The 25,527-nt window shown below is 44.0% G+C and overlaps 1 protein-coding gene across 1 annotated transcript in view; it reads left to right on the forward strand.

Annotated features, from left to right (window-relative positions):
- The first annotated feature begins 784 nt into the window (after positions 1-784).
- The window catches only part of GSR (glutathione-disulfide reductase), a 38,523-nt gene continuing 13,780 nt past the window's right edge, over positions 785-25,527 (forward strand). Inside the window, exons 1-7 of the mRNA XM_008146251.3 lie at positions 785-1,174; positions 11,121-11,147; positions 15,826-15,914; positions 17,843-17,912; positions 20,766-20,913; positions 21,248-21,302; positions 22,656-22,755. Of these exons, the coding sequence (XP_008144473.3) occupies positions 890-1,174; positions 11,121-11,147; positions 15,826-15,914; positions 17,843-17,912; positions 20,766-20,913; positions 21,248-21,302; positions 22,656-22,755 (774 nt within the window). The 5' untranslated portion in view covers positions 785-889. The remainder of the gene's footprint in view (positions 1,175-11,120; positions 11,148-15,825; positions 15,915-17,842; positions 17,913-20,765; positions 20,914-21,247; positions 21,303-22,655; positions 22,756-25,527) is intronic.

Raw genomic sequence — 25,527 nt, forward strand, 5'->3', positions numbered from 1 at the left:
TTGGTCGGGGAGAGAGAGAGAGAGAGAGAGAGAGAGAGAGAGAGAGAGAGAGAGAGAGAGAGAAGAGAGAGAGAGAGAGAGAGAGAGGAAGAAACATCCACAGGGATGGACCTGGGCATGTGCCCTGACTGGGAATCAAACTGGCGAACTTCCCCTACATGGAGGGATGCTCAACCACCTGAGCCACACTGGCCAGGGCTATCCACGCTTTTCAATTCTGGGTTTTATAACGTGTGCCACGGCTGTCTCTCCACCGTTCTGGAGCTGGGAGGGCACCTACCCTGGAGATTTATTTCCTACTTTTACGGGGACAGAGATTCAGACAGCTCTTCCTGCTTCTCAGGTGGTTTTAGTTAGAAATAATCAATTGTGGATTAAATCAGGGCAGTCTACCCTGGTTTCGACAATCACGAAACTCGTTCTTCCGATGTTTCCAAAACTAACATCAGCCTCCACAATAATGGAGGGAACTCTCCAGAGGCTGATGAAAATCAAAGAGGGCGTTCACCCTTTCTCGCCCCACTGGCCTCCAGAAACCTACCTGCGGTTGACGCCACTGGGGTGCGGGGCCTCAGGTGCCGGGGTGAATAAGGAAGCAGAGAGCTCGCTCCCCCGCCCCCAAGCTCCCCGCTTTGGGTAGGGCTGGAGGTTCGCACGCAGGTGAACGGGCTGGGGTGGGGATGGGCGTGGGGCCGGCCCTGCCCGCCCGCCTATCCCGGTCTCACGGAAGCGCGGCCGGGAGACTCAAGCCCCGCCCTGCACCCCCTCCCTCCCCCGCGCACCCCGGTCAGGTGCTTAGTCACCCCGAGGCCACCCTTGCCCGGGGCCCGCGCCCCCCTCCTTCCCGGGGGCCCGCCCCAGGGCCGCCCCTCCGCGCACTTCCGCGCGCATGGCCCTGCTGCCCCGGGCCCTGCACGCCAGCGTGCGGCCGAGCTGGCAGCGGGCGGCGCGCGCCCTCGCCGGCTTCCCGCGTGCCCGCGCCGTTTCCCGCTGCGTGGCCCGCGCCATGGCGTGCAGGCAGGAGCCGCAGCCGCAGGGCCCGCCGCCCGGCACCACGGCCTACGACTACCTGGTGATCGGCGGCGGCTCGGGCGGGCTGGCCAGCGCGCGCCGGGCGGCCGAGCTGGGCGCCAGGGTCGCCGTGGTGGAGAGCCACAAGCTGGGCGGCACTTGCGTGAGTACCGGGTCCCGCACCCCCGTCTCTGCTGCAGCCCCGCTTCCTCTTCGCTTCCCCGGGAACGGTCTGCGCTCTTTCCGACTGCGGTCCGTTCCTCCGGGCCCCACGCCTGGGCTCCCTGCGGCTGTGCTTGCCGCTTGCCCACCCACTGCTGAGGCCAGGATCCCAACAGGTTTACATGGAGAAAAAACAAAAGTGTAAATACAGGGGCATCCTTGCGACCCCCCCAAAACTAAACCTGCGTCTGCCCCGGCCCAGGTGCAAAATCAGCGGTAGCCGAAGTGGTTAAACGTAACCTTCCTACATCCTCATTCCTCAGGGTGGAAGAGTGTCGTGTTCCACGCCTGAGCTCCTCGCCGGATCCATGACACATAAACCTGCATCAGGAAAACCTGCAGCTGGCCTGTGTGTATGGGAGGAGGGGGAGAAGGGGTGTCTGTCCTTGAGCGATGAAGTTCCTGGTCCTGCCCCATTTCAAGGGCAGAGTGATATTTACAGCAGTGGTTCCCACCCGTGGCTGCACATTGGAATCCCCTGAGGAGCGGAAAAAACTTCTTCCTGGGTTCCGCTCCCGCGGCCTCTGGTTTCATTGGTCTGGGGTGCAGCCTGGCCGGTAGGGTCTTTGGAAGCTCCATCCGCAGGTGATTCTGAATTTCAGCCCAGGCAGAGAACCACTGATTACAGGTTACCGGGATGTAGGATTTACTATTAAACGAATCCTCAGACTTTGAGCTTGTTTTCTCTTTTGGGAGGCGTGGGGGTTTTTAAAACTAACCCCCAAAAGAGGGTTGTAAATCCTGCAATTAAGAAACTGTTCATCATTTTTAAAAAGTTTTGTTCCCAAGTTATTGGCGTGGCTCTTTCTATCACAAGACTTGATTGGGTGAGGTACTTGCTGTTAATATTAAAATGTCTCCCAAGATTAACCTGGGGTTGGGGGTGGGTTCTCTAAAGCTCCTTCGGATACTGCCGTTTAAGTTGTACTAAATTGGGAACTCCGTAAGGGCAGGGGGATGGGTTCCTGTGTTTGTGCACCTCCTATCATCTTAACAAAATACCTTAATAACTGTATGTGAAATGAATGAGACTCAGTATTGACAGCTATGAAAGGGCCAACTCCTTTGTCCAGTCCTCATTTTTCAAGTTCAAAATGAAAGGGGGAACGAGAAAAGAAAAAAAAAAAAAGTCCCTGTTAATTATCCACTTGCACCTTGACACTTTAGTCCTGAGAAACGGAATGAGCAGAAGTCTGTCTCTGCAGAAAGCAGATTGAAGGGTGCCAGCACTAAGAGGCCCCTGGACAGCTTGATAAACTGCTCATCGTTGTAGGTCATTACTTTTCTCCTTCCTCATTTAGGGCACAGCCAGCTTGTGGTGTTCCTCGTCATTGTCTGGTTCTATTGGTATTAATCAAAAGGTTCCTGTTAGTAACGTGAACACACTGAGGGATAGACTGCCTCTGAGAGCGAACCCAGGACAGCTCAGGGCAGTCGGCACTGCTGCCTTCACATAGAGCGCCTGGCCTCTTCTCTCCTTCTGCCGCAGCAACTTCTATTTTCCTGTAAGCGCTGATGTTTGGAGGAAATCCCCAATTTAACATTTTCAAACTGGCTTTTGTACAAGGAAGGGTGTTGGTATGTGTTGAATATGAGAGAAGATATAACCGATTGATAAGACAGGAGTTCAGATTCCAGATACCTGGGCTATCCTCAGTTGCAAAAATACGCTTCTTATGTGCAGGCATTTCCAAGCAGGTGTAGGGAAACTTCAGGCTTTCTGAAGCACATTATTTCATTTGTTCATGTCTGCATTGTTTTGAATTCTAAGTGCTAAGTATTTGGAGGGGGCTGGCTGAGAGAAAAGGGTAGGTAGATACAAATATTTGTAGACAAAGGTCCCTGCCATGAAGGAATTTACAATATAGCTGGGGAGCCAAGGGTAGACAGTCAACCCCAAAGTGAGGTGGACGATATTCATGGCTACAGTAATAACAAATTACAGTGGTTGAGAGAAGAGTTACAATTAATCATTTCTGCCTGGGCAACATGGGGTGGTTTTGTGAGGAGATGGTATCTTTCTGAACTTGAACGGATGAATATTTTTTGTGAGGGTAGAGTAAGGGCAACGGCCTAGAGTCAGTGTACGTTGTATAATCGAATTTAACTGGAGCAGAGGGTGTCTCCAGTCGAAAAGATGGGAAGCTAACGGGTAATGGCTGTGGTAAAAAATGTGGGTTTTTGGTGTGCTCTGGCTGGGTAGCTCAGTTGGTTAGAGCATCGTCTGATACCCCCAGGCTCTGGGTTCAATTCCCGGGTCAGGACACATATAAGAATCAACCATACATAAGTGGAACAACGTATCGATGTTTCCTTTCTTCTCTCTCTCTCAAATCAATATATATATATACTAGAGTCCCGGTGCACAAAATTCGTGCACGGGTAGGGTCCCTAGGCCTGGCCAGCAATCAGGGCCAATCGGGGCCCTCTGGTTGCCGGCCAGGGCCTCCCTTCCCCGGCTGCTGGCTGCCAGCCGGGGTCTTCCTTCATTCCACGCCGCTCCCTGGTGGTCAGTGCACGTCATAGCGAGCAATTGAACTCCCTGCCTCCCAGTTGAACTCCCAAGGTAACACTTTGCGTATTAGCCTTTTATATATATAGATTTGGTTTTTTTTTAAGTGAAGTTTCTGGAAGTGTAACTGGAAAAGGACTGGGCCTGGAGCCGGTCTGCCTCGTGCAGGGGCTGGTAGTGTGTGGGCTCTTGACTTCATGCAGGAAAGATTTCACAGAACAAGTCTAGGTGATTTTGAGAGCACATTTGTTCTATTTCATTTTGAGAGTACGTTTATTGAAGCCGGGGACAGTGAAACAAGGAAGGGCTGAGGGAAGAAGAAGCAACAGGAGAGCGCCTAGGCGGTGTTCTGCTGTGGCTCTCCAGAAACCTTACAGGGAAGAAGTGAAGCACAGCAGGGCTGCTGTTAGCTCAGGGAAAGGCCAGAGAAAACGGGGCCTTAGGCGCAGGTTCAGGAGGTAAGCCTGGGACAAGCTGCTCATTGTTCCCCCAGTGGCAAGTATGGTGGGGACTCTTAAGAGTTTAGGAGAGAAGCCTGGCCGGCGTGGCTCAGTGGTTGAGCATTGACCCGTGAACCAGGAGGTCACGTCCTGGTCAGGGCACATGCCGGGGTTGCCTGCTCCATCCCCAGTGTGGGGCATGCAGGAGGCAGCTGATCATTGGTTCTCTCTCCTCTTTGATGTTTCCATCTCTCTCTTCCTCTCCCTTTCTCTCTGAAATTTAACGCATTAAGCACCCAACCTGTTTTGTCTTCTGGACGGGAAGTAGTATAGTGTCAGTCACTGGTGACTGACTGGGCGCTTAGCGTGTTAAAAAAAAAAAAAAAGTTTAGGAGAGGAAAGTAAAGATGTTTGCCTGAGAGGGAAGAAAGGCATGGGCATGCTCCAGAGAGAGCCAGCTCTGGATCTTTGTCTCCTGGGTTCTCATCTGTTCTCTAAAGGGAGGTATTTTAGGGGAGGATTTCAACAGAATATTCACCAGCTTTATGCTGATGCGCCAAGATGAGATTTATTCTCCTGACTTCATCCATCCTAGGTGTTGTTGGTACAGATGGCACTAATTGTATTTCTGTTATCTCCCTGAATAGGGTGATTTAAGCCATTTATGCCCCTGGTTGGGGAGGAGAAGTGTAAACCATTTACTCTCCCCCACCCCACACACACTCTTTTAATTTAGAAACCATTCCCGCTAATCAGGAAATCAAAGGGAAAATGTTAAGCAGTTCCATATTGCACCTACATATAAATGATACTATAAGGCCCTCGCTGGTTTGGCTCAGTGGATAGAGCGTCAGCCTGCGGACTGAAGGGTCCTGGGTTCGATTCCAGTTAAGGGCATATGCCCCGGTTGCAGGCTTGATCCCCAGTAGGGGGCATGCAGGAGGCAGCCGATCAATGATTCTTTCTCATCATTGATGTTTCTATCTCTCTCTTCCTCTCTGAAATCAATAAAAATATATTTAAAGAAAGAAAGAAAAGACCATTTTAAAAAAATGATACTGTAAGTGTGCATGTTGGGGTGCTCCTGAGGTCACTGCCTTTCCTCCTTCTCAAGGTCCCAGTGTGATGAGATGCTGTGATGAGTCAGTCACTTTGCCCAGAACAGGTGGGTGAGGCTTTGAGGATGGTGTGACTTCGTTCCGGAAGTCAGAAGTCCAAATGGCTCTTGCCCAGATAAAATCAAAGGCTTGTTCTTCCTGGTGGTTCTAGGGAAGAGGCCATTCCCCAGCCTTTTCCAGCTTCTAGAGGCTTCCCACATTCCTTGGTTTCTGACCTTGTATTGCTCCTACCTCTGCTGCCATCTTCACATCATCTTCCTTAAACCATTTGCTCCTAAGGGTTCTTGGTTAGGGAAGGAAGGGTTTTGCAATTTACTTGATGCTAAACCACTGGCCGTTGAACTGTCTCTGTTTCCTTACTCCACTTGTCCTGGCTTACTAACCTGTCTCAGAAGCACTGTGAACTGTGGACGGGTGTGAGTAGGAATGTGTCATAGAAGTGGTTTTGTGGTAGGCAAATAGAATTTTTGTTAATATTAACTCCCCAACCAGTTTTTTTTTACTAAATAAAACACACTTTTTACTAAGCATTGTAGTTGTCTGTAGTTTCTAAATTTTCCATGCAGTAGTTTTATAACAAGTTTTTTTAAAATGCAAGGTTTTGTTTTTAGGGGTTTGTTTCATGCTCCCTCCATAAAAACTTAGATTCCTGGAGTGATAGAGCTGGAAGGGACTTTAGAGATTCCCTGATCCAGTCTGACTATAGTTGTTTTAAAAATGGAAGTACTCACATAAGCTTGCTGACTTAAAATGTTTTTTTTTTTACTTACATTTTTTTAGAGTAGTTACTGTTAAAAATTATATCACTGTCATTTTTGTTTTGTTTTTTGTCTTATAAACATAGTTCTGCAGACTTGGAAGTCCAAGATCGAGGTGCCAGCAGAGCCCTGGCCAGGGTGGGTCAGTTAGGTGGGCCTTCGGCCTGTGCACCACAGGATCACGGGTTCGATCCCAGTCAGGGCACCTATGGGAAGCAATCAATTGATGTTTCTCTATCTCTCTCTCTCTCCCTCTCCCTATCCATAAAAACATTAAAAAACAAAACAAAACAAAACAAAAAACAGGCAGTAAAGATTAAAAAAAAAAAGGTGTCAGCTTCCTGACTCATTGATGGCCCTCTCTCCTGTGTTCTCACATGGTGGGAGGGCCTTATCACTATCATTTTTATCAAGAAAGTTTTAAAAAAATAAATAAATACATTTATTTATTTATTTATTTATTTATTTTAGAGAGAGAGAAACATCAATCTTGTTGCCTCCTGCACATCTCCCACCGGGGATCAAGCTTATAATTTCAAGGAAAGGATAGCCCTTTAAATTGAATACTTTTTTAGCTTTATGAAACATTACATGGGCCCTGTTGTTTTCATGTCGTTAAGGATTGGACTCACACAGATTCTTATAGGCATTTAGTTCCGGACCCTCACTTGACCGGCAAGCAAACTGAGCGTCAGTTAAAGTATTGTTGGAAACAAGCCACACAGAGTATCAGCACCTGTGCAGTTGGCAGCCCAGCCACTGGAAACCATGGCTTCGGTGTAATGTGTTGGTGTCATTATGAGTTGATGAACATTTTCAAGCATTGTTCTCAGTTACAGAGGAGGAACCTTCTTACTCTTACTGCTTAGGAACCAGACATCATTTACTCTGAGAACCGCAGAGTTCCTGGTTTAGAAGGTCTGGAGGGAAGCCGCTGGGTGTGCAGGAGGCCGCTGGTCAATATTTCTCCCTCTCATTGATGCTTCTCTCTCTCTCTCTCCCCATCACCCTTTCTTTCTCTCTAAAATAGTAAAAACTTTTTTTTTTTTTTAAGAATGAATCTGGTGAATCCTTTATAATTATGGGAGTCAGATGATAATGAATTTGGTCCTAGAGTCATTCATTGCATAGTTTCCTAATTTCATGCTTCCAGAGTAACCAGCTTAGAATGCTTTCCAGGGTGTCTATGTGATGAGATTTTCTGGCTACTCCTCAGTCTTCCTTTGCCAGGAGGCCTTTTTTTTTTTTTTCTTTCTGTGATATGATGGAGTAGATCCTTTCAGGAAGGAGACCTGTATTTTCTTTTTTTTTTTTTTTTTTTTACCATAAGCTCAACTTTTAAATTTTATTTTATTTTTTGTTTTATGAATTTTAAAAATTTTTTTAATTACAATTCACATTTAATATTATTTTGTGTTAGTTTCAGGTGTGCATCATAGTTGTTAGACAGTCATATACTTTATAAAGTGTCCATCCTCCTTCCCTCCATATATCCAGTAAGACACTTGTATTTTTTTTTTTTTTTTTTTTTTAATATATATATTTCTTTATTGATTTCAGAGAGGAAGGGAGAATGAGAGAGATAGAAACATCCATGATGGGAGACAATCACTGACCGGCTGCCTCCTGCACACCCCCGCACTGGGGGCGGGGGGTGGATCAAGCCCGCAACCCAGGCCATGTGCCCTTGGCCGGAATCGAACCTGGGACCTTTCAGTCCGCAGGCTGACGCTCTATCCACTGAGGCAAACCAGCTAGGGCTATTTTCTTTTTTTTAAATATTTTTATTGATTTTTTACAGAGAGGAAGGGAGAGGGATAGAGAGTGAGAAACATCGATTAGCTGCCTCCTGCACACCCCCAACTGGGGATGTGCCCGTAACCAAGGTACATGCCCTTGACCAGAATTGAACCCGGGACCCTTCAGTCCGCAAGCCAACGCTCTGTCCACTGAGCCAAACCAGTCAGGGCGACACCTGTATTTTCAAGATGAGTGGTGTGTTGGTGTAAGGGAAGAGTTCACTGTTCTTGGATAGAAGTTATTACTTTAAGCTGTTAAGAAGCTCAGATATGAAATGACTGTCCCATATTGCGTTCTGTAGAGGAGGAAAAGTATTTCCTCTACCCTCTAAGGTTCAGTAACTGGGACCTACAAATTAATCTGATAATAGGTGAACAGGAGAAAAGGTTTATTTCACATTGAGCATTATAGAAAAGAAGGGGGGGAAAAAACAAGTAAGTATTTAGGCCTCTGAGCTTAATACCAGTTTAACAAAGGGTAATAAGTTGTGGAGAAGAGACTAGACAAAGGAAAGGGGGATTGGGGCTTCTGAGGGGGGTAAATTATGGGAAGACAAGTATATAGGGGAAACTGATGGAAGGTAAGGCTTCCTTTATTAATGTTTTTTAGTGCAGATTCATCTCAGTGCTATCCTTTCATCCCCACTGCTAAGGTTGTCCTTCTGGTTCAGGAGAGGAGGGGGGCACCACCACACGGGAAATTTATGCCCTGATTTTAAGCAGAAAGGGGGAGGGCAAAGGGTTCCTCCTTCGTTGACTGTTTCTTGTCTTCAGCTCAAAAATAATCCTCATTACAAAGTGGCATATTTTGGGGTGGTGTATTCTGATTCCCTTTAGTTCACACGGGGCCAGAACTGCTGCTAAGCTTCTACTGGATACACTAGGTCCGTGGTCGGCAAACTCATTAGTCAACAGAGCCAAATACCAACAGGACAACGATTGAAATTTCTTTTGAGAGCCGAATTTTTTAAACTTAAACTTCTTCTAACGCCACTTCTTCAAAATAGGCTCACCCAGGCCGTGGTATTTTGTGGAAGAGCCACACTCAAGGGGCCAAAGAGCCGCATGTGGCTCGTGAGCCGCAGTTTGCCGACCACAGCACTAGGTCATCAAGACGTGGGTATTTCTAATAACATGATTTCGCTCTTACATTAGTCTTTATTTTCCTGGATCGGGCAAAAAATAATTGTAGTAGAGTATTAGGTTTCCTACTGAAAGAAATCATCTATTTTTTCCTAGAATTCAATTACAGATAAGTAATCTCTTGTTGCCCACTGTGATTAATTAAATCATTTCTGAAGGCAGAAAAAATATTTGAGATGATATTTGAATTCCGTTTTTGGAGCCTCCAAAAAGCTAAATGTAATGCTTTTCTCATGATCAAATGTGTGCCGTGGAGAAGTGCAAGGCGTGCCCGAAATCAGGGTGAATTAGAGCCTCCGGGAGCTTTGTCTTTGCGGTCAGCTCTCCGCCTGCGCCGACGCGGGAAGAGGCAGCTTGAGGAAGAGCTCTGTGTGATGTGCTGCTCACCCTGTGCCCCAGGGCCTGTGGGAACACGTCCAGGTATTCGTGCTGCGTGTACTGAGTCTGCACTGAAGAGTACCCGGGTTCACAGCGTATAGGTGTGCAGTGCTCCCCAAATAGGGTTAGGTGGTAAGAGTTGATCACCAGGACAAAAACCACTTTAAAAAATATCTTTGGTTTTATTTATTTTTTAACTTTTGAAAATTTATTTATCGATTTTAGAGAAAGGATGAGAGAGAGAGAAACATCGATTTGTTGCTCCACTTATGTATGCATTCACTGGTTGATTCTCCCCCCTCCCCACTCCCCCGACTCCCCATTTGTTGATTCTTGTATGTGTCCTGACCAGGGATCGAACCCTGCAACCTTGGCATATTGGGACAATGCTCTAACCAGCTGTGCTACCCGGTCAGGGCTTTTTTTTTTTTTTTTTTTTTTAATTGAGCTATAATTGTCACATAGCCTTGTATTAGTTTCAGGTGTACAACATAATGATTCGATATACTGAAAAATAATCACAAGTCTAGTTAACATCCATCACCATATGCAGTTACAAAATCTTTTTTTCTTGTGATGAGAACTTCACTGTCTATACTCTTAGCAACTTCCCAATATACAATACTGTGTTGTTTAGTAGGGTCACCATGCTGTACTCTACATCCCCAGGACTGACTGATCCCAGAACTGGAAGCTTATACCTAACCAAGGCCTTCTTGATCGTAATGTCACTGTGAAGTGTGGCTGGCAGGAGTGGTGGGGTTTTGAAGAAGCCTGAGAAACAGGTTTTTTTTGCACCGGAGATTGTTTGTATTCATGTAGGCTGATTTGTTGGGACTTTGCATCAAGTACCCTTGCAAACAACCCTGAAAAACAAAATGGCTTTCAGGGCAGTTTTAATCAATCTTGTTCTTAACCCAGGTTAAAAAAAAAAAAAGTTACTACTTTTAGGATGTGATCAAAAGGAAGTAAACAGACATAAACAAAAGTTGGTGTGTTTGTTTACAAGGACCCTTGGGAGTAATTTCCTTGGGAGTAATTTCTCTCTCGTCTAATGGGCATGAATAGCTATTTTCTTAAACAATTAGTTTTTTGTTTTTGTTTTTTACAAGAAATCTTACAAGTATTTGTGCTTTTCCTTGTGTGTTGGCTGCTAGAATTCTGAGAATCAAATTTTTGATCTGTTTCTAGTAAGTATGTAAGACTTAATAGCATAGATGAACCTTATGGCTTGATTATCATCCTTTGGTCCTGAAAAATAATGTGGATTTCCACTAGAGGTTTTCTCAAAGGAGACATTCTGGGTTTTACCCATGATGCTCCAGGGGCCCAGAAATCCTCTAGGACAGCTGCTGAGATGGTTCAGTTGCTATTATTCAGCTGGTAGATCCCCTCACTTGCGACCTATTTCTCTTCTGCTTCCCTCTGGGTTCTGCCGTCTCCTGACCTGTACTGTCGCCGAGTGCGTGGCGCCTGCAAAATGGAATTGTTCCCCCCGCCTCCCCTCTGCTTTTCTTGAGAAAATGCTGATGAGTAAAATTTTCTCCCTCGTGACATAAGAAAAGTAATGTTCATATGTTTTCCAGCTCTATACTAGAAAAAATGAAATAATTGTAGATTATGACTTAGAACTCAAGTAAGGCTCCTGGGCTGATGCTTGGGGTTCATTTCTTGCAGGTTTGTTTTGTATTGATTTTAATATGATTAAAATATGTCCTTTTAATTTTTTTTTTCCCTAGGTGAATGTCGGATGTGTACCCAAAAAGGTAGAATTTTTTAAAAATTCTTTATTGTTGAAAATATTACATATGTCTCCTTTTCCCCCATTGACCTCTCCCGCCTCCCTCAGCCCCCTCCTGTCTGTGTCCATTGGTTATGCTTATCTGCATGCATACAAGTCCTTTGGTTGATCTCTTACCCCTTCTCCCCACCCTCCCCAAAAAGGTAGAATTTTTATTTCTCATTCCTTCCACACTCCTTTTTACATGTTTGGTAAATCATGATCAGGATAAGGTTATTTCCAAATGTTTCAGTGAAAATCTTTCTGCAAAAAATAACTGAGAAACCAACTTAAAGTGGCTTACACAACAGGCTAATGTTTGTTTGTTTTGTTTTTTAATATCACTTATTAAGAAAGCTGGAGGGAAAAACAAGAAGCCCGGAGACACGTTCTGGCTTCCTACTTAAGGACATCTGAAAGCACCCTGGCTTCTTTCCATCTTTCCATTCTGATATCCTGGGTGTACAATCAACGGTAACCCCCCTGCCTCATGGCCACAGGATGGCTCTCGGAGTATGTCCCCACCCAGCACTGTCTCTGCAGACTGCTTTAGGTCAGTGATGGCGAACCTATGACACGCGTGTCAGCACTGACACGCGTAGCCATTTCTGATGACACGCGGCCGCATGCCGAGGATGAAACATTTGCTGCTCCTGAGGATGAAACATTTGCGAAATAATGTTTTTTCCTCAAAGTGACACACTACCCGAGTTATGCTCAGTTTCTTGGCGAAGTTTGACACACCAAGCTCAAAAGGTTGCCCATCACTGCTTTGGGTTGTCTCGGCCAGGATTGAGCTATCCCTGCAGGGGATCCTGCGGGAGGGAGGTGCTCCTGGGCAGATAGCCACAGAAATAATGAGCTCCTGGACACTAATTGCATCTTGCATGCAAAAGAAATTCATCCTGGACCTTGCCATGTGGTGAGTTTTCACCACGGGGTGACAAAGTAAAAAAAATTCCTGTGGGGGCACAGTGGGGAGGTAACCAGGAATGGAACACAGTGTCCAGTATCAAACTTTATAAGGAGCAGTGACTAACAAAACATCTATAATCATGGCGTAAAAGAAAAGCAGTATTCATCTACACAAGATAACTTTTTCTTCGGGAGATCCCGCCAGGAAATAAAAAGTTTATACCCAACTCTCAGCCCAAGTGCTGATCTGACCAAGACCAAGGGGCTCTAGGTAACTACCTGGAATCGTGGGGTGACGGTGCAGCGGTGGGGTGTTTGCCTCAAGTCATCTGATCTTTCACCTACCCTCGTGCATCTCTGAATTAGTTTTTCCCAGGGAGAATAGAAGTTTTTCTCCTGGAAAGACATGTCAAGATTGTCATGGGTATTTTTGTTTGTTTCATTTTGTTGGTGGGAATTTTTGTTTTTAAGCACCGAAATCGATATCTCTTTACATTGCCTGTATTAAAATCATGAATCACATGACTTTGGGTATCTTATGTCAACGCTGAGATTAATTTCTCAAGTTACTTGAGTGGCACTTCTTTTTATTTTTATTTGTTTTTAATTTTTGTTAATCCTCTCCTGAGGATATTTTTCCCACTGCTTTTCTGAAAGAGAGTGGAAAGGAGGGAGGGAGGGGGAGAGAGAGAGTGAGAGACAAACATCAATGTGCGAGAGACACATCAATTGGTTACCTCCCACATATGCCCCAACCAGGGCCAGTGATCAGACCCGAAACCCTTCTGGAATGTGGGCCAAAGCTCTAACCACTGAGCACACCAGCCAGGGCAGTGGCATTTCTTGAGTATAGTATTTGGATACCTTTATGGTAAGTAGTCTGTTGATGGAGTTACTGTGAACTTGGGTCCTAGCCCCATCTTTGCTATTCCAGAAATTCAAGTATATTGATTTACTCAGGAGTGAATTGGTTATCTGACATCACAAGAAATTGTTTTTATAAAATGATAATATTGATTTAACAGTTTAGTGTGAGTGAGATTCTATCTGGGTTTAGTAATTAGGACAGGTTAGCTTTTTCTCAATATGGAGACCCAAGCTGGCAAACCAAATTCTTGAGTGAAGATTTCTTAAGTTTTCCATTCTGTAGCCTCATGGATTCTCTTTACCACTGTAGTGATTGTTGGTGCTAGTAGCTGTGATGCAGGTTACCTTGAATGTGACAAAGGATGTGACTCATCCTTACCTGTGACAAAGGAAAAAACGACAGTTCTGATTTCCAAAGCTGACTCTTGCTTATTACTTTATTCCACATTTGAATGCAATTTTAAAGCATGTTATAATCCTAAGCTTACAACATTTTGTTACTGAGATTACATTTTATTTATTATTGTTATTTAAAAAATTTTTTTGTTGTTGATTTTTAGGAAGAGAGGAAGGGAGAAGGAGAGAAAAAGAAAAACATACATCAATGGATTGGCTGCCTCCTGCACACCCCCTACTGGGGATCCAGCCCACAACCCGGGCATGTAACCTGATCAGGAATCCAACCTGCGATCTCTTGGTGCATGGGATGATGCCCAACCAATTGAGCCATATCGACCAGGGCTGAGATTACATTTTAAATTGGCAGCTTTTCGGTATACAAGCAAATATCCTAATCTAATCTGTGACACAGGCCTGAGTTTACTTCCAGAGGGTTTTCAGTAATACGTTTTCTAGTTTAGGTAGGGGTTTCTTTCTGTCTTAGGAAAATTTCTTGTTTTCTGTGGGACATTTTTCCTCAAAAATATTCTTTCCTTTTTCCCTAAGATTTTGGAATCTGTTCTACTTGGAATCATGCAATTATGGCTATATGGATTATGTAAATTAGTTATATGTAGTTTAAACCAATTATGGTAGTAAATCTGCTATTGATTGGTGCTACCTCATTATTTTAAAATACTGTCTGGACTGATACTGCATAGTGGACTGAATTTGTAATATTTTATTCCCGTATATTTCACTTACCCTTCTAATATTTTATTCCCGTATATTTCACTTACCCTTCTAGTCTGATCACATGTACCAGACATTGACCTTGTATTTTTGTAGGGGTCTACTGATTACAAAAGGCTTTTGCGTTCTTGAAGATCAGTGGGTACTTACCTCTTGTTCTGTAGAGCAAGCAGACTGGGACCTAGAGTAACTGCCCTTTGCACAGGGCAGAGCGAAGCAGCAGCAGAGAAGGAACTGGATGGACGGGCCTGCTGCTGCCCCGATCAGGTCTCAGCCTAAAAGCAAATGCAGTTCAGACAGAGGCACCCTCTCCAGAGGGTTAGATGCTATAGCACCGTACAGACTATGAACTGGAAGTAAATAAATGTGGTACCTCAGGATAACATGAGGTTTAGTGATGTTTCTTAAAAAAAACATTAATTTATTTGTGGTATTGATAAATTTTTCATATGCATTGTTTAAGATAAAGATTCTAGCAGATAGCCCTGGCCAGTGTGGCTCAGTTGGTTGAGCGTCACCGAAAGGTCTCTGGTTCAATTCCCGGTCAGGGCACATACCTAGGTTATGGATTCGATCCCCGGTTGGGTTGCATATGGGAGGCAACTAATTGATGTTTCTCTCTCTACTCCCTCCGTTTCCTCTCTCTCTAAAAAAAAACAATACAAACATTAAAAAAAGAATCTAGCAGATAAAATGGTTCATTCTATATTACATGAATTTCACCTTAGTAAAGGAAACAGAATCCAGTGGTCATCAATTCATTCATCATTAGGCATAAAGGGAGAAAGGTGCAAACAGGGAATCTTAAGGCTTATCAAAAGTGGAATTAAGACTTGTCTGGCCAAGAAAAATGGTAGTTTGGCTGTCAGCAAGAGTTCCGGATGCCAATTTGAATTCAGTTATCACGAGGATCAGTTGGCATTTAAAAGGCTTTTACAGTTTGTAGGCTACATTCCGCAAGAGATGCATTGAACCTTTGAGTTCCAGGTGTTTGATCACATACGCTCTTACAAGGTCATGTTTATAGTTACTGAATACATAACAGGAATTCATTCTCTTAAAGTTTTCAGTTCTCATCTTTACCTAATAGTTTCCTTCCAGATCACTGTATTGTAAAGTTACAGATGCAATTCCATTTCCTGGAATTAATCACAAAAGGCAGGGCTTAAAGAAATCTGAAGCTTAAAAAGAGATGGTAAGCCTGGCCGGTGTGACTCAATGATTGAGTGTCAACCTATGAACCAGGAGGTCACAGTTCAATTCACAGTCAGGGTACATGCCTGGGTTGCGGGCTTGATCCCCAGTGTGGGGTGTGCAGGAGGCAGCCAAGCAATGATTCTCTGTCACCATTGATGTTTCTGTCTCTCCCTCTCCCTTCCTCTCTGAAATCAGTTAAGAAAAAAAAAAAAGTGATAAATACAAAAAAGTATATATGCAAAAGAGAGAAGTATATATGCAAAAGAGAATGTAAGCAATAATAAATGTTAATGGAAGGACCCTGAGCCTTATAATATCCTGCTTCTCAGAGTTTATAAACTAGGGAATTTAACTCCAGAAGTAATTTCCCCCAATATTTCAGAATAAAATCTATTTGGTCATATTCCTGAACTTTCTCTTTTAAAATATGTAGTTTCATTTTTAATTTAAAGGCCAGTATTATTATCATCGGCTGTTACAAAGTTACCTTTCATTCGCGATTTCTGTCTTCCCTCAGGACTCATGTACTGTTGTTTTGGGTACTTTTCTTGCAGGTAATGTGGAACACGGCTGTGCACTCTGAATTCATGCATGATCATGTTGATTACGGATTTCAGAGCTGCAATGGTAAATTCAATTGGCGGTAAGTGTTCATTCTCAGAGGGTTCTTTTTACAAATATAAATATTTTTCTTTCAGAATTAAATGTTCCACAAACTTTTTCTGGGGGCTATATTGTGGTAAAATATATATTACTAGCTTTTGGAGGTAATGGAGATATTTATGGCTTTAATTGTGGCGAGGGTTTCAAGGGTGTATACTTATCTCTAAACTCATCAAGCTGTACACATTAAATATGTGCATATACAGACACACAACATCAAATGTCTGTTTTAGCCATTTTTAACCAATTAATTGCTACATGTCCAAAATGGAAACCATCCCCACACACCACGATATTTTGAATTTAATGTAAATAATCTATTTGCAATGAATATTGTAAAAATAAATATATTCCTCACAATTCGGGTGTTCTTGAATATTTTCAGCTGAAAATTCTCACCAAAAATGATTTTAAAGTTGGTCAGGGCTGCCACTTAGGAAAAACTTTTTTTTTTTTTTTAATAGACGCTGGTGGCATGTGGGGAAGGTCTGCTGCTTGCGTCTACAGACGCTTATAGCATACAATGGGTTAAGTTGTCAATTCAGTAGCATTAAGCATATTCATAGTGTTGTGCAACCATTATCACTATCCATTCCCAGAACTATTCCACCATCCCAAACAGAAACAGTGTTGTTCAGTGGACCCATTAAACAATACCTCATTTCCCTCCTCCCAGCCCCTGGTGTCTCTATTCTACTTTCTTATTTGCATATCCTATGTACTTTGTAAAATATTTGTCCTTTTATGCTTGGCTTATTTTACTTAGCATAATGTTTTCAAAGTTCATCCTTGTGCCTGTGTCAGAATTTCAATCCTTTTAAAGGCTGAATGATATTAGTTTATATTTATATACCATATTTTGTTTCTCCATTCATTTTTCAATGGGCTTTTGCATTTTCTACCTTTTGTCTATTGTGAATAATCACTCTATGAACATTGGTCTACAAGTTCGTGCCTTCAGTTATTTTGGGTTGATACCTAGAAGTGGAATTGCTGGGTCATGTGGCAATTTTGTGTTTAAAATTTTCTAAGGAGCTGCCATAAACTTTTTGAAGCCATCAAATTTTTTTTTAAATTTTAGCAAATTCATTCATTTAACAGATATTGAGTGTCAAGTGTGATTTGAAGATTATTTATTCCCTTAGATGCAGTCGACCATTTAGTTCCAATAAGCTCTTATTACCACCATGCTAGGTACTGTGCCAAAGTAGCTTTGTCTTCTGTACACAGAAAAATGTTTATCTGCCGGGGGTCTTTATCCAGCATCTAGAAGGGTTCAGGGATCTGGAGAAGGGCTGCGGCATAAATTAATCAAGAGTCCAGAGATGAAACATAATTTTGGAAGGCATTTTGGGGAGCCAGAGAAGACTTAGCTAAAGGAACCAAGTTCTCAGTCTCTCTGGACCCCTTGCCTTTTATTAACACAAATTGTCCTAAAGCAAGGTAGATATACACATCAAAGGCCAAGGTTTAGTATACAGAATCCATTGTCAGATTTGGGGAACTGCCTTCTGCTGTTCAGGTGTTTGGCCAGTAGGAAGCAGTAACATGTAGATTGAAATGCCCTTAGCTGTCTGGTAGCAAGCAATCATTTATGCATCCTTCTCAGGTTTGGGGAAATGCCCTCAGCCATTCCAGATGATTCAGCCCTGCTGACATGCTGGAATTAGCTTCCAGCAGTTATCTACATACCATGGATGCCAACTGAACATTCTCCACGGAGCAGAATAGGGGTTCTCCACATAGGGGAAAGCAGATGGACACAGGGAGGGGTGGCTGTCTTTAGAGACATTGACTCATGGGGTTCGTGCTGACGGTCTGTGATTCTCTGTTCAGGGACAGATGCCCTAGTTACTAACTGAACGAGGAGAATCCTCTTTCTCAGCACTGACTCAGGTTTCACTGCAGGGTTATAAAGGAGAAACGGGATGCCTATGTGAGCCGCCTGAACACTGTCTATCAAAATAATCTAACCAAGGTGAGTGTGCTGGGCTTCGAACCTTGAGAAATTGCTGTTGGTTGCTTGCGTATGCTAACAAGTCTGGCCAGACTGAAGCATAGCCATTGCCCATTTCTCTCATTGTTTCTGTTACTTCTTTTATGATTAATGAGTCTGAAGTTGACCTGTCAGAGAAAGCCTCTCACTTGGTGGGCCAGTCTCTTTTCCACAGAGAGGTGTGTCAAAGTTGGGAGACCAGGTCTCACGTGATGGCTGTATCTTGAGTAGACCTGGCTCTCCTATTTGTTCCAGAAGCCAAGCCCATAAGAGACTGAATATGCCAGTTTATTAATTAAAATCAGGAGCATTGCCCTAACCAGTTTGGCTCAGTGGATAGAGCGTCGGTCTGCGGACTGAAGGGTCCCAGGTTCGATTCCAGGCAAGGGCATGTACATTGGTTGCGGGCACGTCCCCGGTGGGGGGATGTGCAGGAGGCAGCTGGTCGATGTTTCTCTCTCATCGATATTTCTGGCTCTCTGTCCCTCTCCCTTCCTCTCTGTAAAAAATCAATAAAATATATTTTTTAAAAATCAATAAATATGTTTTTTAAAAAAGTTTAAAAAAAATCAGGAGCATTATCTGGATGGAAACCTGCCATTGTTATTTGCTCAGAGCATCCTCATCCTTGGTGGCTAAATCTACTCAGTAATCCAAGTTATGGTTCAGAAGGTTTTTTTTCTGTGAATGAAATCTCATCAAGAAAATTGGGCAAAGATGGGTTTGCCTTTAGCAAATACCTGTTGTCCTTGGCTATCCTGAGGCTTTTTCCGTCTTAGTGCTTAGATATCTTACCTCTCCCACTGGGACTATGCCAGGGACATTGACAAATTTTGCACCATCGACTCTTTCTTGACAGCATATATCTCATCACCCTTCATTTGCCTTTTTGCTCTCACTTTGCAGTTTCTAGGATTTGAATGTAACCGAGGTTATATTTAGATCAGAAGATTATTTTTTAAAAATATGTTTCTTTAATTGGTTTTTAGAGCGAGAGGAAGGGAGAAGGATAGAGAGATAGAAACATCAAAGAGAGGAACATCATTAATCGGCTGCCTCCTGCATGCCCCCTGTTGATGGATCGAGCCCACAACAAGGGCATGTACCCTGACCGGCAACCTGTTGGTTCTTGGGTCAACGCTCAACTGCTGAGCCACACGGGCCAGGCTAGATCAGAAGATTCTTGATGATATTCGGGCTACTATAATCTCATTAGCAGATTGTTGATAAACCAATTTTTAGTTTTGAGTTACTTCTACAGATGGCTAACCTCAGACATTTTTATATTGAGTCTTACCATTCGTTGGGTTTCTTTTTGGATGTTGATGTTTTCTGACCTTAATCCCCAATTCAAGGGGGAAATATTTGGGGCCTTCAGTCCCCTAGGCACTGAGGACAAGACATTTGAAGTCTATTAGACACGAGTATAGAGATAACAGTTGCTATACTAAAACACCCACGTCAGATTTTATTAAAAAGTGGAGCTAGCTAAAGTGCAAAAATGATAGGAAAATCACTCAAGAAACAGAATTTTTTAACACTCACAAATCTTTTGAGTGCTGTATAACTTACCTTGACGTTATGGGGAAGGAATTGTGAATAGGAAAGAAAACTTTCTTTCAAATATCCTAGGAAATGAAATTAGAAATTGCATCAGTTCTTCCTCCAAACTATTATCTATATTAGTGCCCCTTGATGCATACCCCTTGTTGGCTAGTCCCCCCTAAGAAATCATTACCTCCTGTAGGAAGGATTTTGTGGAGGCTTGTGGCTTTTGGCATTGGTCTTGATTCATCCTGATTAAGCAGGGCACGTGCAGAGCAGGCCTGGAGGGGTGATTGCAAAAGAGGCAATAACTTAATTCAGAACCAAGCATGTTCTAAAATGTTCCGACATTCTGTTCTGTGATCCTGTTTGCATGGATGCCATTATCCTTGTAAGCTGCCCACATTTGCATGCCAATACATGCATCATAGCTGGCAGAAGCTTACTGGCAATCTCCAATCCTCAAATGGAGGCTCCCCAAATGGAGGCCCTGGCACAGTAAGAGCAAGTGGGAGTTTGAGTTCTCAGCATCTCTAGCCGGGACCTTCATTGTCATGTCAATTGGTGGTTTTCTTCCCATTTGGTTTAAGAAACCCTGAAGCATCGCCTTTTCCTGCCTTGGCCTGAGTATTTCTCTTTTGCCTCTGCTCCCTTTGCCTTTATCCTTTTTTCTTTCTCAGCCCTCTGTTCCTCCTCCAGACAACATCATTCTTCATGGTGTTACCATTACAAGTGAGACTTTCCCCCTCAAGTCTTGGGGACAAACATATCTTTTTCCTTGTGGGGGTTACTTGCATATTCTTTTTTTTTTTTAATATATTTTATTGATTTTTTACAGAGAGGAAGAGAGAGGGATAGAGAGTTAGAAACATCGCTGAGAGAGAAACATCGATCAGCTGCCTCTTGCACACCCCCTACTGGGGATGTGCCCGCAACCAATGTACATGCCCTTGACCAGAATCGAACCTGGGACCCTTGAGTCCGCAGGCCGAGGCTCTATCCACTGAGCCAAACCGGTTTCGGCTTGCATATTCTTTTTGGTCTCTGGGTTTTGGCCCAAAATAGCACCTTTATTTCTTCTTACTTGTACATTTCCAGCATCAAATGGCAATCCCCTTACGTAAGAATCAGTTAACAGAAGTTCTGAGGAAACTGGAACATTGAGAGTTGTCTTGGCCTCAGCAAACCCAAATTGAAAATCCTCAGTAGAAAGAGGGAAAGCTCTGATAAGTGCAGCAGATGCTTTTGTTATAGCTTACGAACATTTTCATGTCACGGTTCCTTCTCCAGGCCAATATAGAAATCATCCTTGGCTACGCCGCGTTCACAGGGGACCCCAGGCCCACCGTAGAGGTCAATGGGGAAAAGTACACTGCTCCTCACATCCTGATTGCAACAGGCGGCGTGCCCTCGCATCCACAGGAGAGCCAGATCCCTGGTGAGTCTCCCAGAGGCTAATGCTTGTGAATAACAGCCAGGGGGAGTTTATTGGAGGGTGGGAGAGTGAAGCAGAGCCAGCAGCATCTACTCTTAAGAGCTGAGCAAATGTTTGTTTCACAGAGAAAGTTGATAGTTATTTGATCATCACTGCTCTTATTTCTAGAGGGAAAAAAATGTCTACCAGGGGAAGACTTGGTTGGCAGCTTCCCAAGTGAGGACTTGTCAAAACAGAGAGCACGATGGCTAAGAAAGTATCGGTTCTTGTGTAAGATGTTGTGATTATTTTCCCAGAGAAAGCTCAGTCTATGTGATCCATATTGCACTTTTCCTAGGTGCCAGCCTAGGAATCACCAGTGATGGATTTTTTCAGCTGGAAGAATTGCCTGGGTAAGCTGGGTCCTTCCTGACCTCGGTGTTCATGTCTCCTCTGACATTCTCCCCCTCCACCCCCAGCCTGGAACGCAGGCTTTCCTGGTTCTGTTCTCCTATCTTCTCTTTTTATGACATTGGGTATCTCATTCACTCGTACCCCTCTTTAAGTAACTCAGGTCTTTCATGCCTTTGGTCAGAGTCCATTGCAGAATTTTTAGAACCAGAGTCAAACACAGCATGGCTCTGAAGAATAGTAAAGCCCTAACACTATCTTCTGTCTTCAGCTTGGTATAGCATCAACCGATGAGGTGTCCCACACACCTGCTTCTGGTGTTCAGAGCAGCAAGTGCACAAATGAAGGCTCTGTCAGTCTCACGAAAATAGATTTACCGAACTCGTGCTTCCTATGTGTTTGTCCAGATAACCTCAGAAAATGTCTGTCGTGGGTTTAGATACACAGAGAGGAAAACTATAATGAGGAAGGTATTTTCTCTGATTTTCAGAAGCCCCCAATGGCAGACTTTCTAAGTTAGAGGGATCCTCCCTTCACTCATGGGAAGAGGCAACACTCAGGCACCGGAGCAGGGACCCTTTAGCGCAGGGACTTTATCTCCTTCCAGGTAACACTCACTCCGGAGTCAGCGGCTCAGCTCTGCTGCTCCCAGAGCGGGAGCTGCCAATCCAGTTGGAGGTCTTAGCCCCGTGTTTTTACAAAGGCCTTCACGGGAGGGCGGCCAACAAGTCATGCCCACACCTTTACCTTCATTCACCTGGAGCCACAGTTAATGTGGGACCGGAGGGTTCCTTTGCAGTTCCAGGCTGCAGTGAAATTGTCCTGTTGAGATACGCAGACCAGGCAGTCTTTTGACTTTGAGACAAGCCAACAGCCTTTTCAGACTTGCTGTCTGTGGAGCATGGAAACGTGTTACAAAACAGCCTTTTTTCCCTCGTGATCCACCCTGTACTGTTTGGTTTTAGGGTTGAATGATGTGACACGTATGGTCATGACTCGTCTTGTTTATTGGATGATATAATTCAACCTAGACTCGCTCTCAGAGACATTTTATTATATAAATGTACATTAAACATTTTACTTTATTTTTTGTTTTGCATTAAACATTTTAAAAATCATTTCTTAACCTTGCATTGCTAGCAATAAATGAATTTAGATGAATTCATTCAAATTGTACCAATGTCAATTTCTTAGTTTCGACAACTGTACCATGGTTATGTAAGATGTCAGTTTTGAGAAAAACTGGGCAGAAGTGTACAGGCCATCTCTGTACTAGCTTTTCAACTTTTCTGTAAATCTAAAATTACTCAAAAATAAATTTATTTTAAAATCTCAACCCTGTGCTTTCACTTCAGCCGCAGCGTCATTGTCGGTGCAGGATACATCGCCGTGGAGATAGCGGGGATCCTCTCTGCCCTGGGTTCCAAGACATCACTCATGATACGACACGATAAGGTAAATTCCATCCCTTTACCTTCTCCTTCCTTGATGTTCATCTTTTAAAAAACCTACAGTGAGAATTTTCTCTTATGTTGTCATTAAAAACTAGGGTGCAAAGCCTGTGGAGGTTGGCTGCTTTGTTCCATGTGGGGCTGCATAGAAGCCATTTGAATTAGGCCTATGTCCTTCCCAGCTACCAGCTGCTGATTGATAATAATGATTTCGATTTTATCAAACTGGCTGATCTTTTTATTATGAAGTACTAGATAGTATCAGAAGCCTTCAGAAGGAAACACACAGGATCAGTTTAATTTCTTATTCTGGAAACCAATTTTATTCGATCAGGTACTATTGGATTTTTAACAGTCAACTAAGTTCTTTGCATTAAAAGAAAAAATGTCAAAAATATTTACACGCAGATATTCATGGAAGCATTGTTTGCAATAGCCATGAGGTGGAAGCAACCCAAGTGTCCATTGGTGGATGAATGTTTATCCATTCATCCACCAATGAATGTTTATGGAATATTATTCAGCCTTAAAAAGGAATGGCATTCTGACATGTTACAATGTGGATGAGCCTTGGGGGCATGCTAAATGAAATAAACCAAACACAAAAAGACAAATACTATATTGTTTCACTTCCATGAGGGTATCTAGAGTAATCAGACTCACAGAAACAGAAAGTAGAATGGGGATGGTTGCCAGAGCTGCAGGGAGGAGGAAATGGGGAGTATTGTTTAATAGCTACAGAGTTTCAGTTTTTCAAGAGAAGAAAAGCTCTGGAGATCAGCACAGCAATCCTATCTAATAAAAGAGTAATATGCAAATTGACCATCACTCCAACACACAAGATGGCTGCCCCCATGTGGTAAAAAATGGCTGCCCCCATGTGGACACAAGATGGCCAGCCAGCAGGGGAGGGCAGTTGGGAGGGACCAGGTCTGCAAGGGAGGGCAGTTGTGGGCGATCAGGCCAGCAGGGGAGGGCAGTTAGAGGTGACCAGGCTGGCAGAGGAGGGAAGTTGGGGGCGACTGAGCCTGCAGGGAAGGGCAGTTGGGGGGGACCCAGGCCTGCAGGGGAGAGCAGTTGGGGGGACCAGGCCTGCAGGGGAGGGCAGTTAGGGGTGACCAGGCCTTCAGGGAAGGGCAGTTAGGGGTGACTAGGCCTGCAGGGGAGGACAGTTAGGGGCAGTCAGGCTGGCAGGGGAGCAGTTAGGCATCAATCAGGCTGGCAGGGGAATGGTTAGGGGGTGATCAGGCTGGCAGGCAGAAGTGGTTAGGGGCAATCAGGAAGGCAAGCAGGCAAGCAGTTGGGAGCCAGCAGTCCTGGATTGTGAGAGGGTGTCTGACTGCCCGTTTAGGCCCGATCCAGGTAGTCTGACAGTCGACTAAATGGGAAGTCGGACATCCCTTGAGGGGTCCCAGATTGGAGAGGGTGCAGGCTGGGCTGAGGGACACCCCCCCCCCCCCCCCGAATTTCGTGCACCGGGCCCCTAGTAGGAATATACTTAACACTCTGGAATTGTGTGCTTACAAATGGTTATGTTGGTAAATTTAATGTTATGCATTGTTTTACCACACACGACAAATAATAATAAAGGAAGCTCATAGGTCATTTGCTTGAACCTCATTTTAAGGCTAAGAGAGGTTTTGTGAGCACTAATTAATATCAGAACTGACAGTCAACTGAGGTCTCAGAAGCCCAGGCCAGTATTTTTTCTGCTAAAACGCTGCCTCCTGTTTGTCTCTGATGATAAAGGGCTGCTTTGTCTGTTTTTGATTACTTGTGATTTAGCACCATTGGGTTGTGGAGTAGTATTGGAATTTCCAGAGGCATGGTGTGGGGCAGTCATAGGAGGGTTGGCCCAAGAATCTGGCTGCCCCTAACAAGTGTGTGACTTGGGCAAGTCATTTATTGCCTTTGGAATGGGATTTATCAGATTCTTGACCACTTAAATGCTATGATTCAAATTCTTGGTTATTTGAGCAAATGGAGGGAGATGAGGGAAACTGACCATGCTGGTCATTGTGTACTCAAAGGAACTTCCTCAGTGGCTTTGATACTTGTCATACAATTAATCCCCGGGAGATTGACGTCCTGAATGTTTTTCATAGGTCATGTTATATTTTGCATTGCTGGAATATAGCCAGCAAATTGGAAGGACGGAGGAAGGCAGAGGGATGGCTAGCCTGAATTTAACATGTAAATAAGCAAATGAACTGCTGCAGTCTATCCGTGGTTCATTTCCTGCATTTGGAAAAGTGGCTTGTTTGCCAAGAGCCATGTCTACTCCGGCTTCCTGCCCCCTCCCATCTCCACTGCCTCAGGCTCTTTTTCCCTTTCCTCCCTGTCCCAGCGTAACTCTATGCTAGAAGTAGCCTCTAATAACTCATGATCCCCCACCTTTACCCTGCCTAGGGTATGTTGCATATGTGTTATCACAAAGACGTGTCTAGGGAAAGAAAGAGGATCCTATGAGAAAAGAAAGTTGCTAGACAGTAACAACTATTATTTAAAAGAACAGCCTCCCTAGGGCAGTAATGGAAGCCCTCATAAGAACATTGAAATGCAACTGGAAATAATATTGAGAATTTTGAAAAAAGAGCAAAAATCCTGGTAGCAAAAATGTAGATTAATTTTTTTTATTGTTTAAAGTATTACATATAGTAGTACATATGTCTCCTTTTTTTCCCCCATTGACTTTACCCCAGCCTCCCCTACCCCCTGTCGCATGCCCTCATCCCACCCCCCTAGTGTCTTGTGTCCATTGGTGTGCTTATATGCA

This window comes from Eptesicus fuscus, chromosome 8 (assembly GCF_027574615.1).
Source record: "Eptesicus fuscus isolate TK198812 chromosome 8, DD_ASM_mEF_20220401, whole genome shotgun sequence".
Classification (NCBI taxonomy): domain Eukaryota; kingdom Metazoa; phylum Chordata; class Mammalia; order Chiroptera; family Vespertilionidae; genus Eptesicus; species Eptesicus fuscus.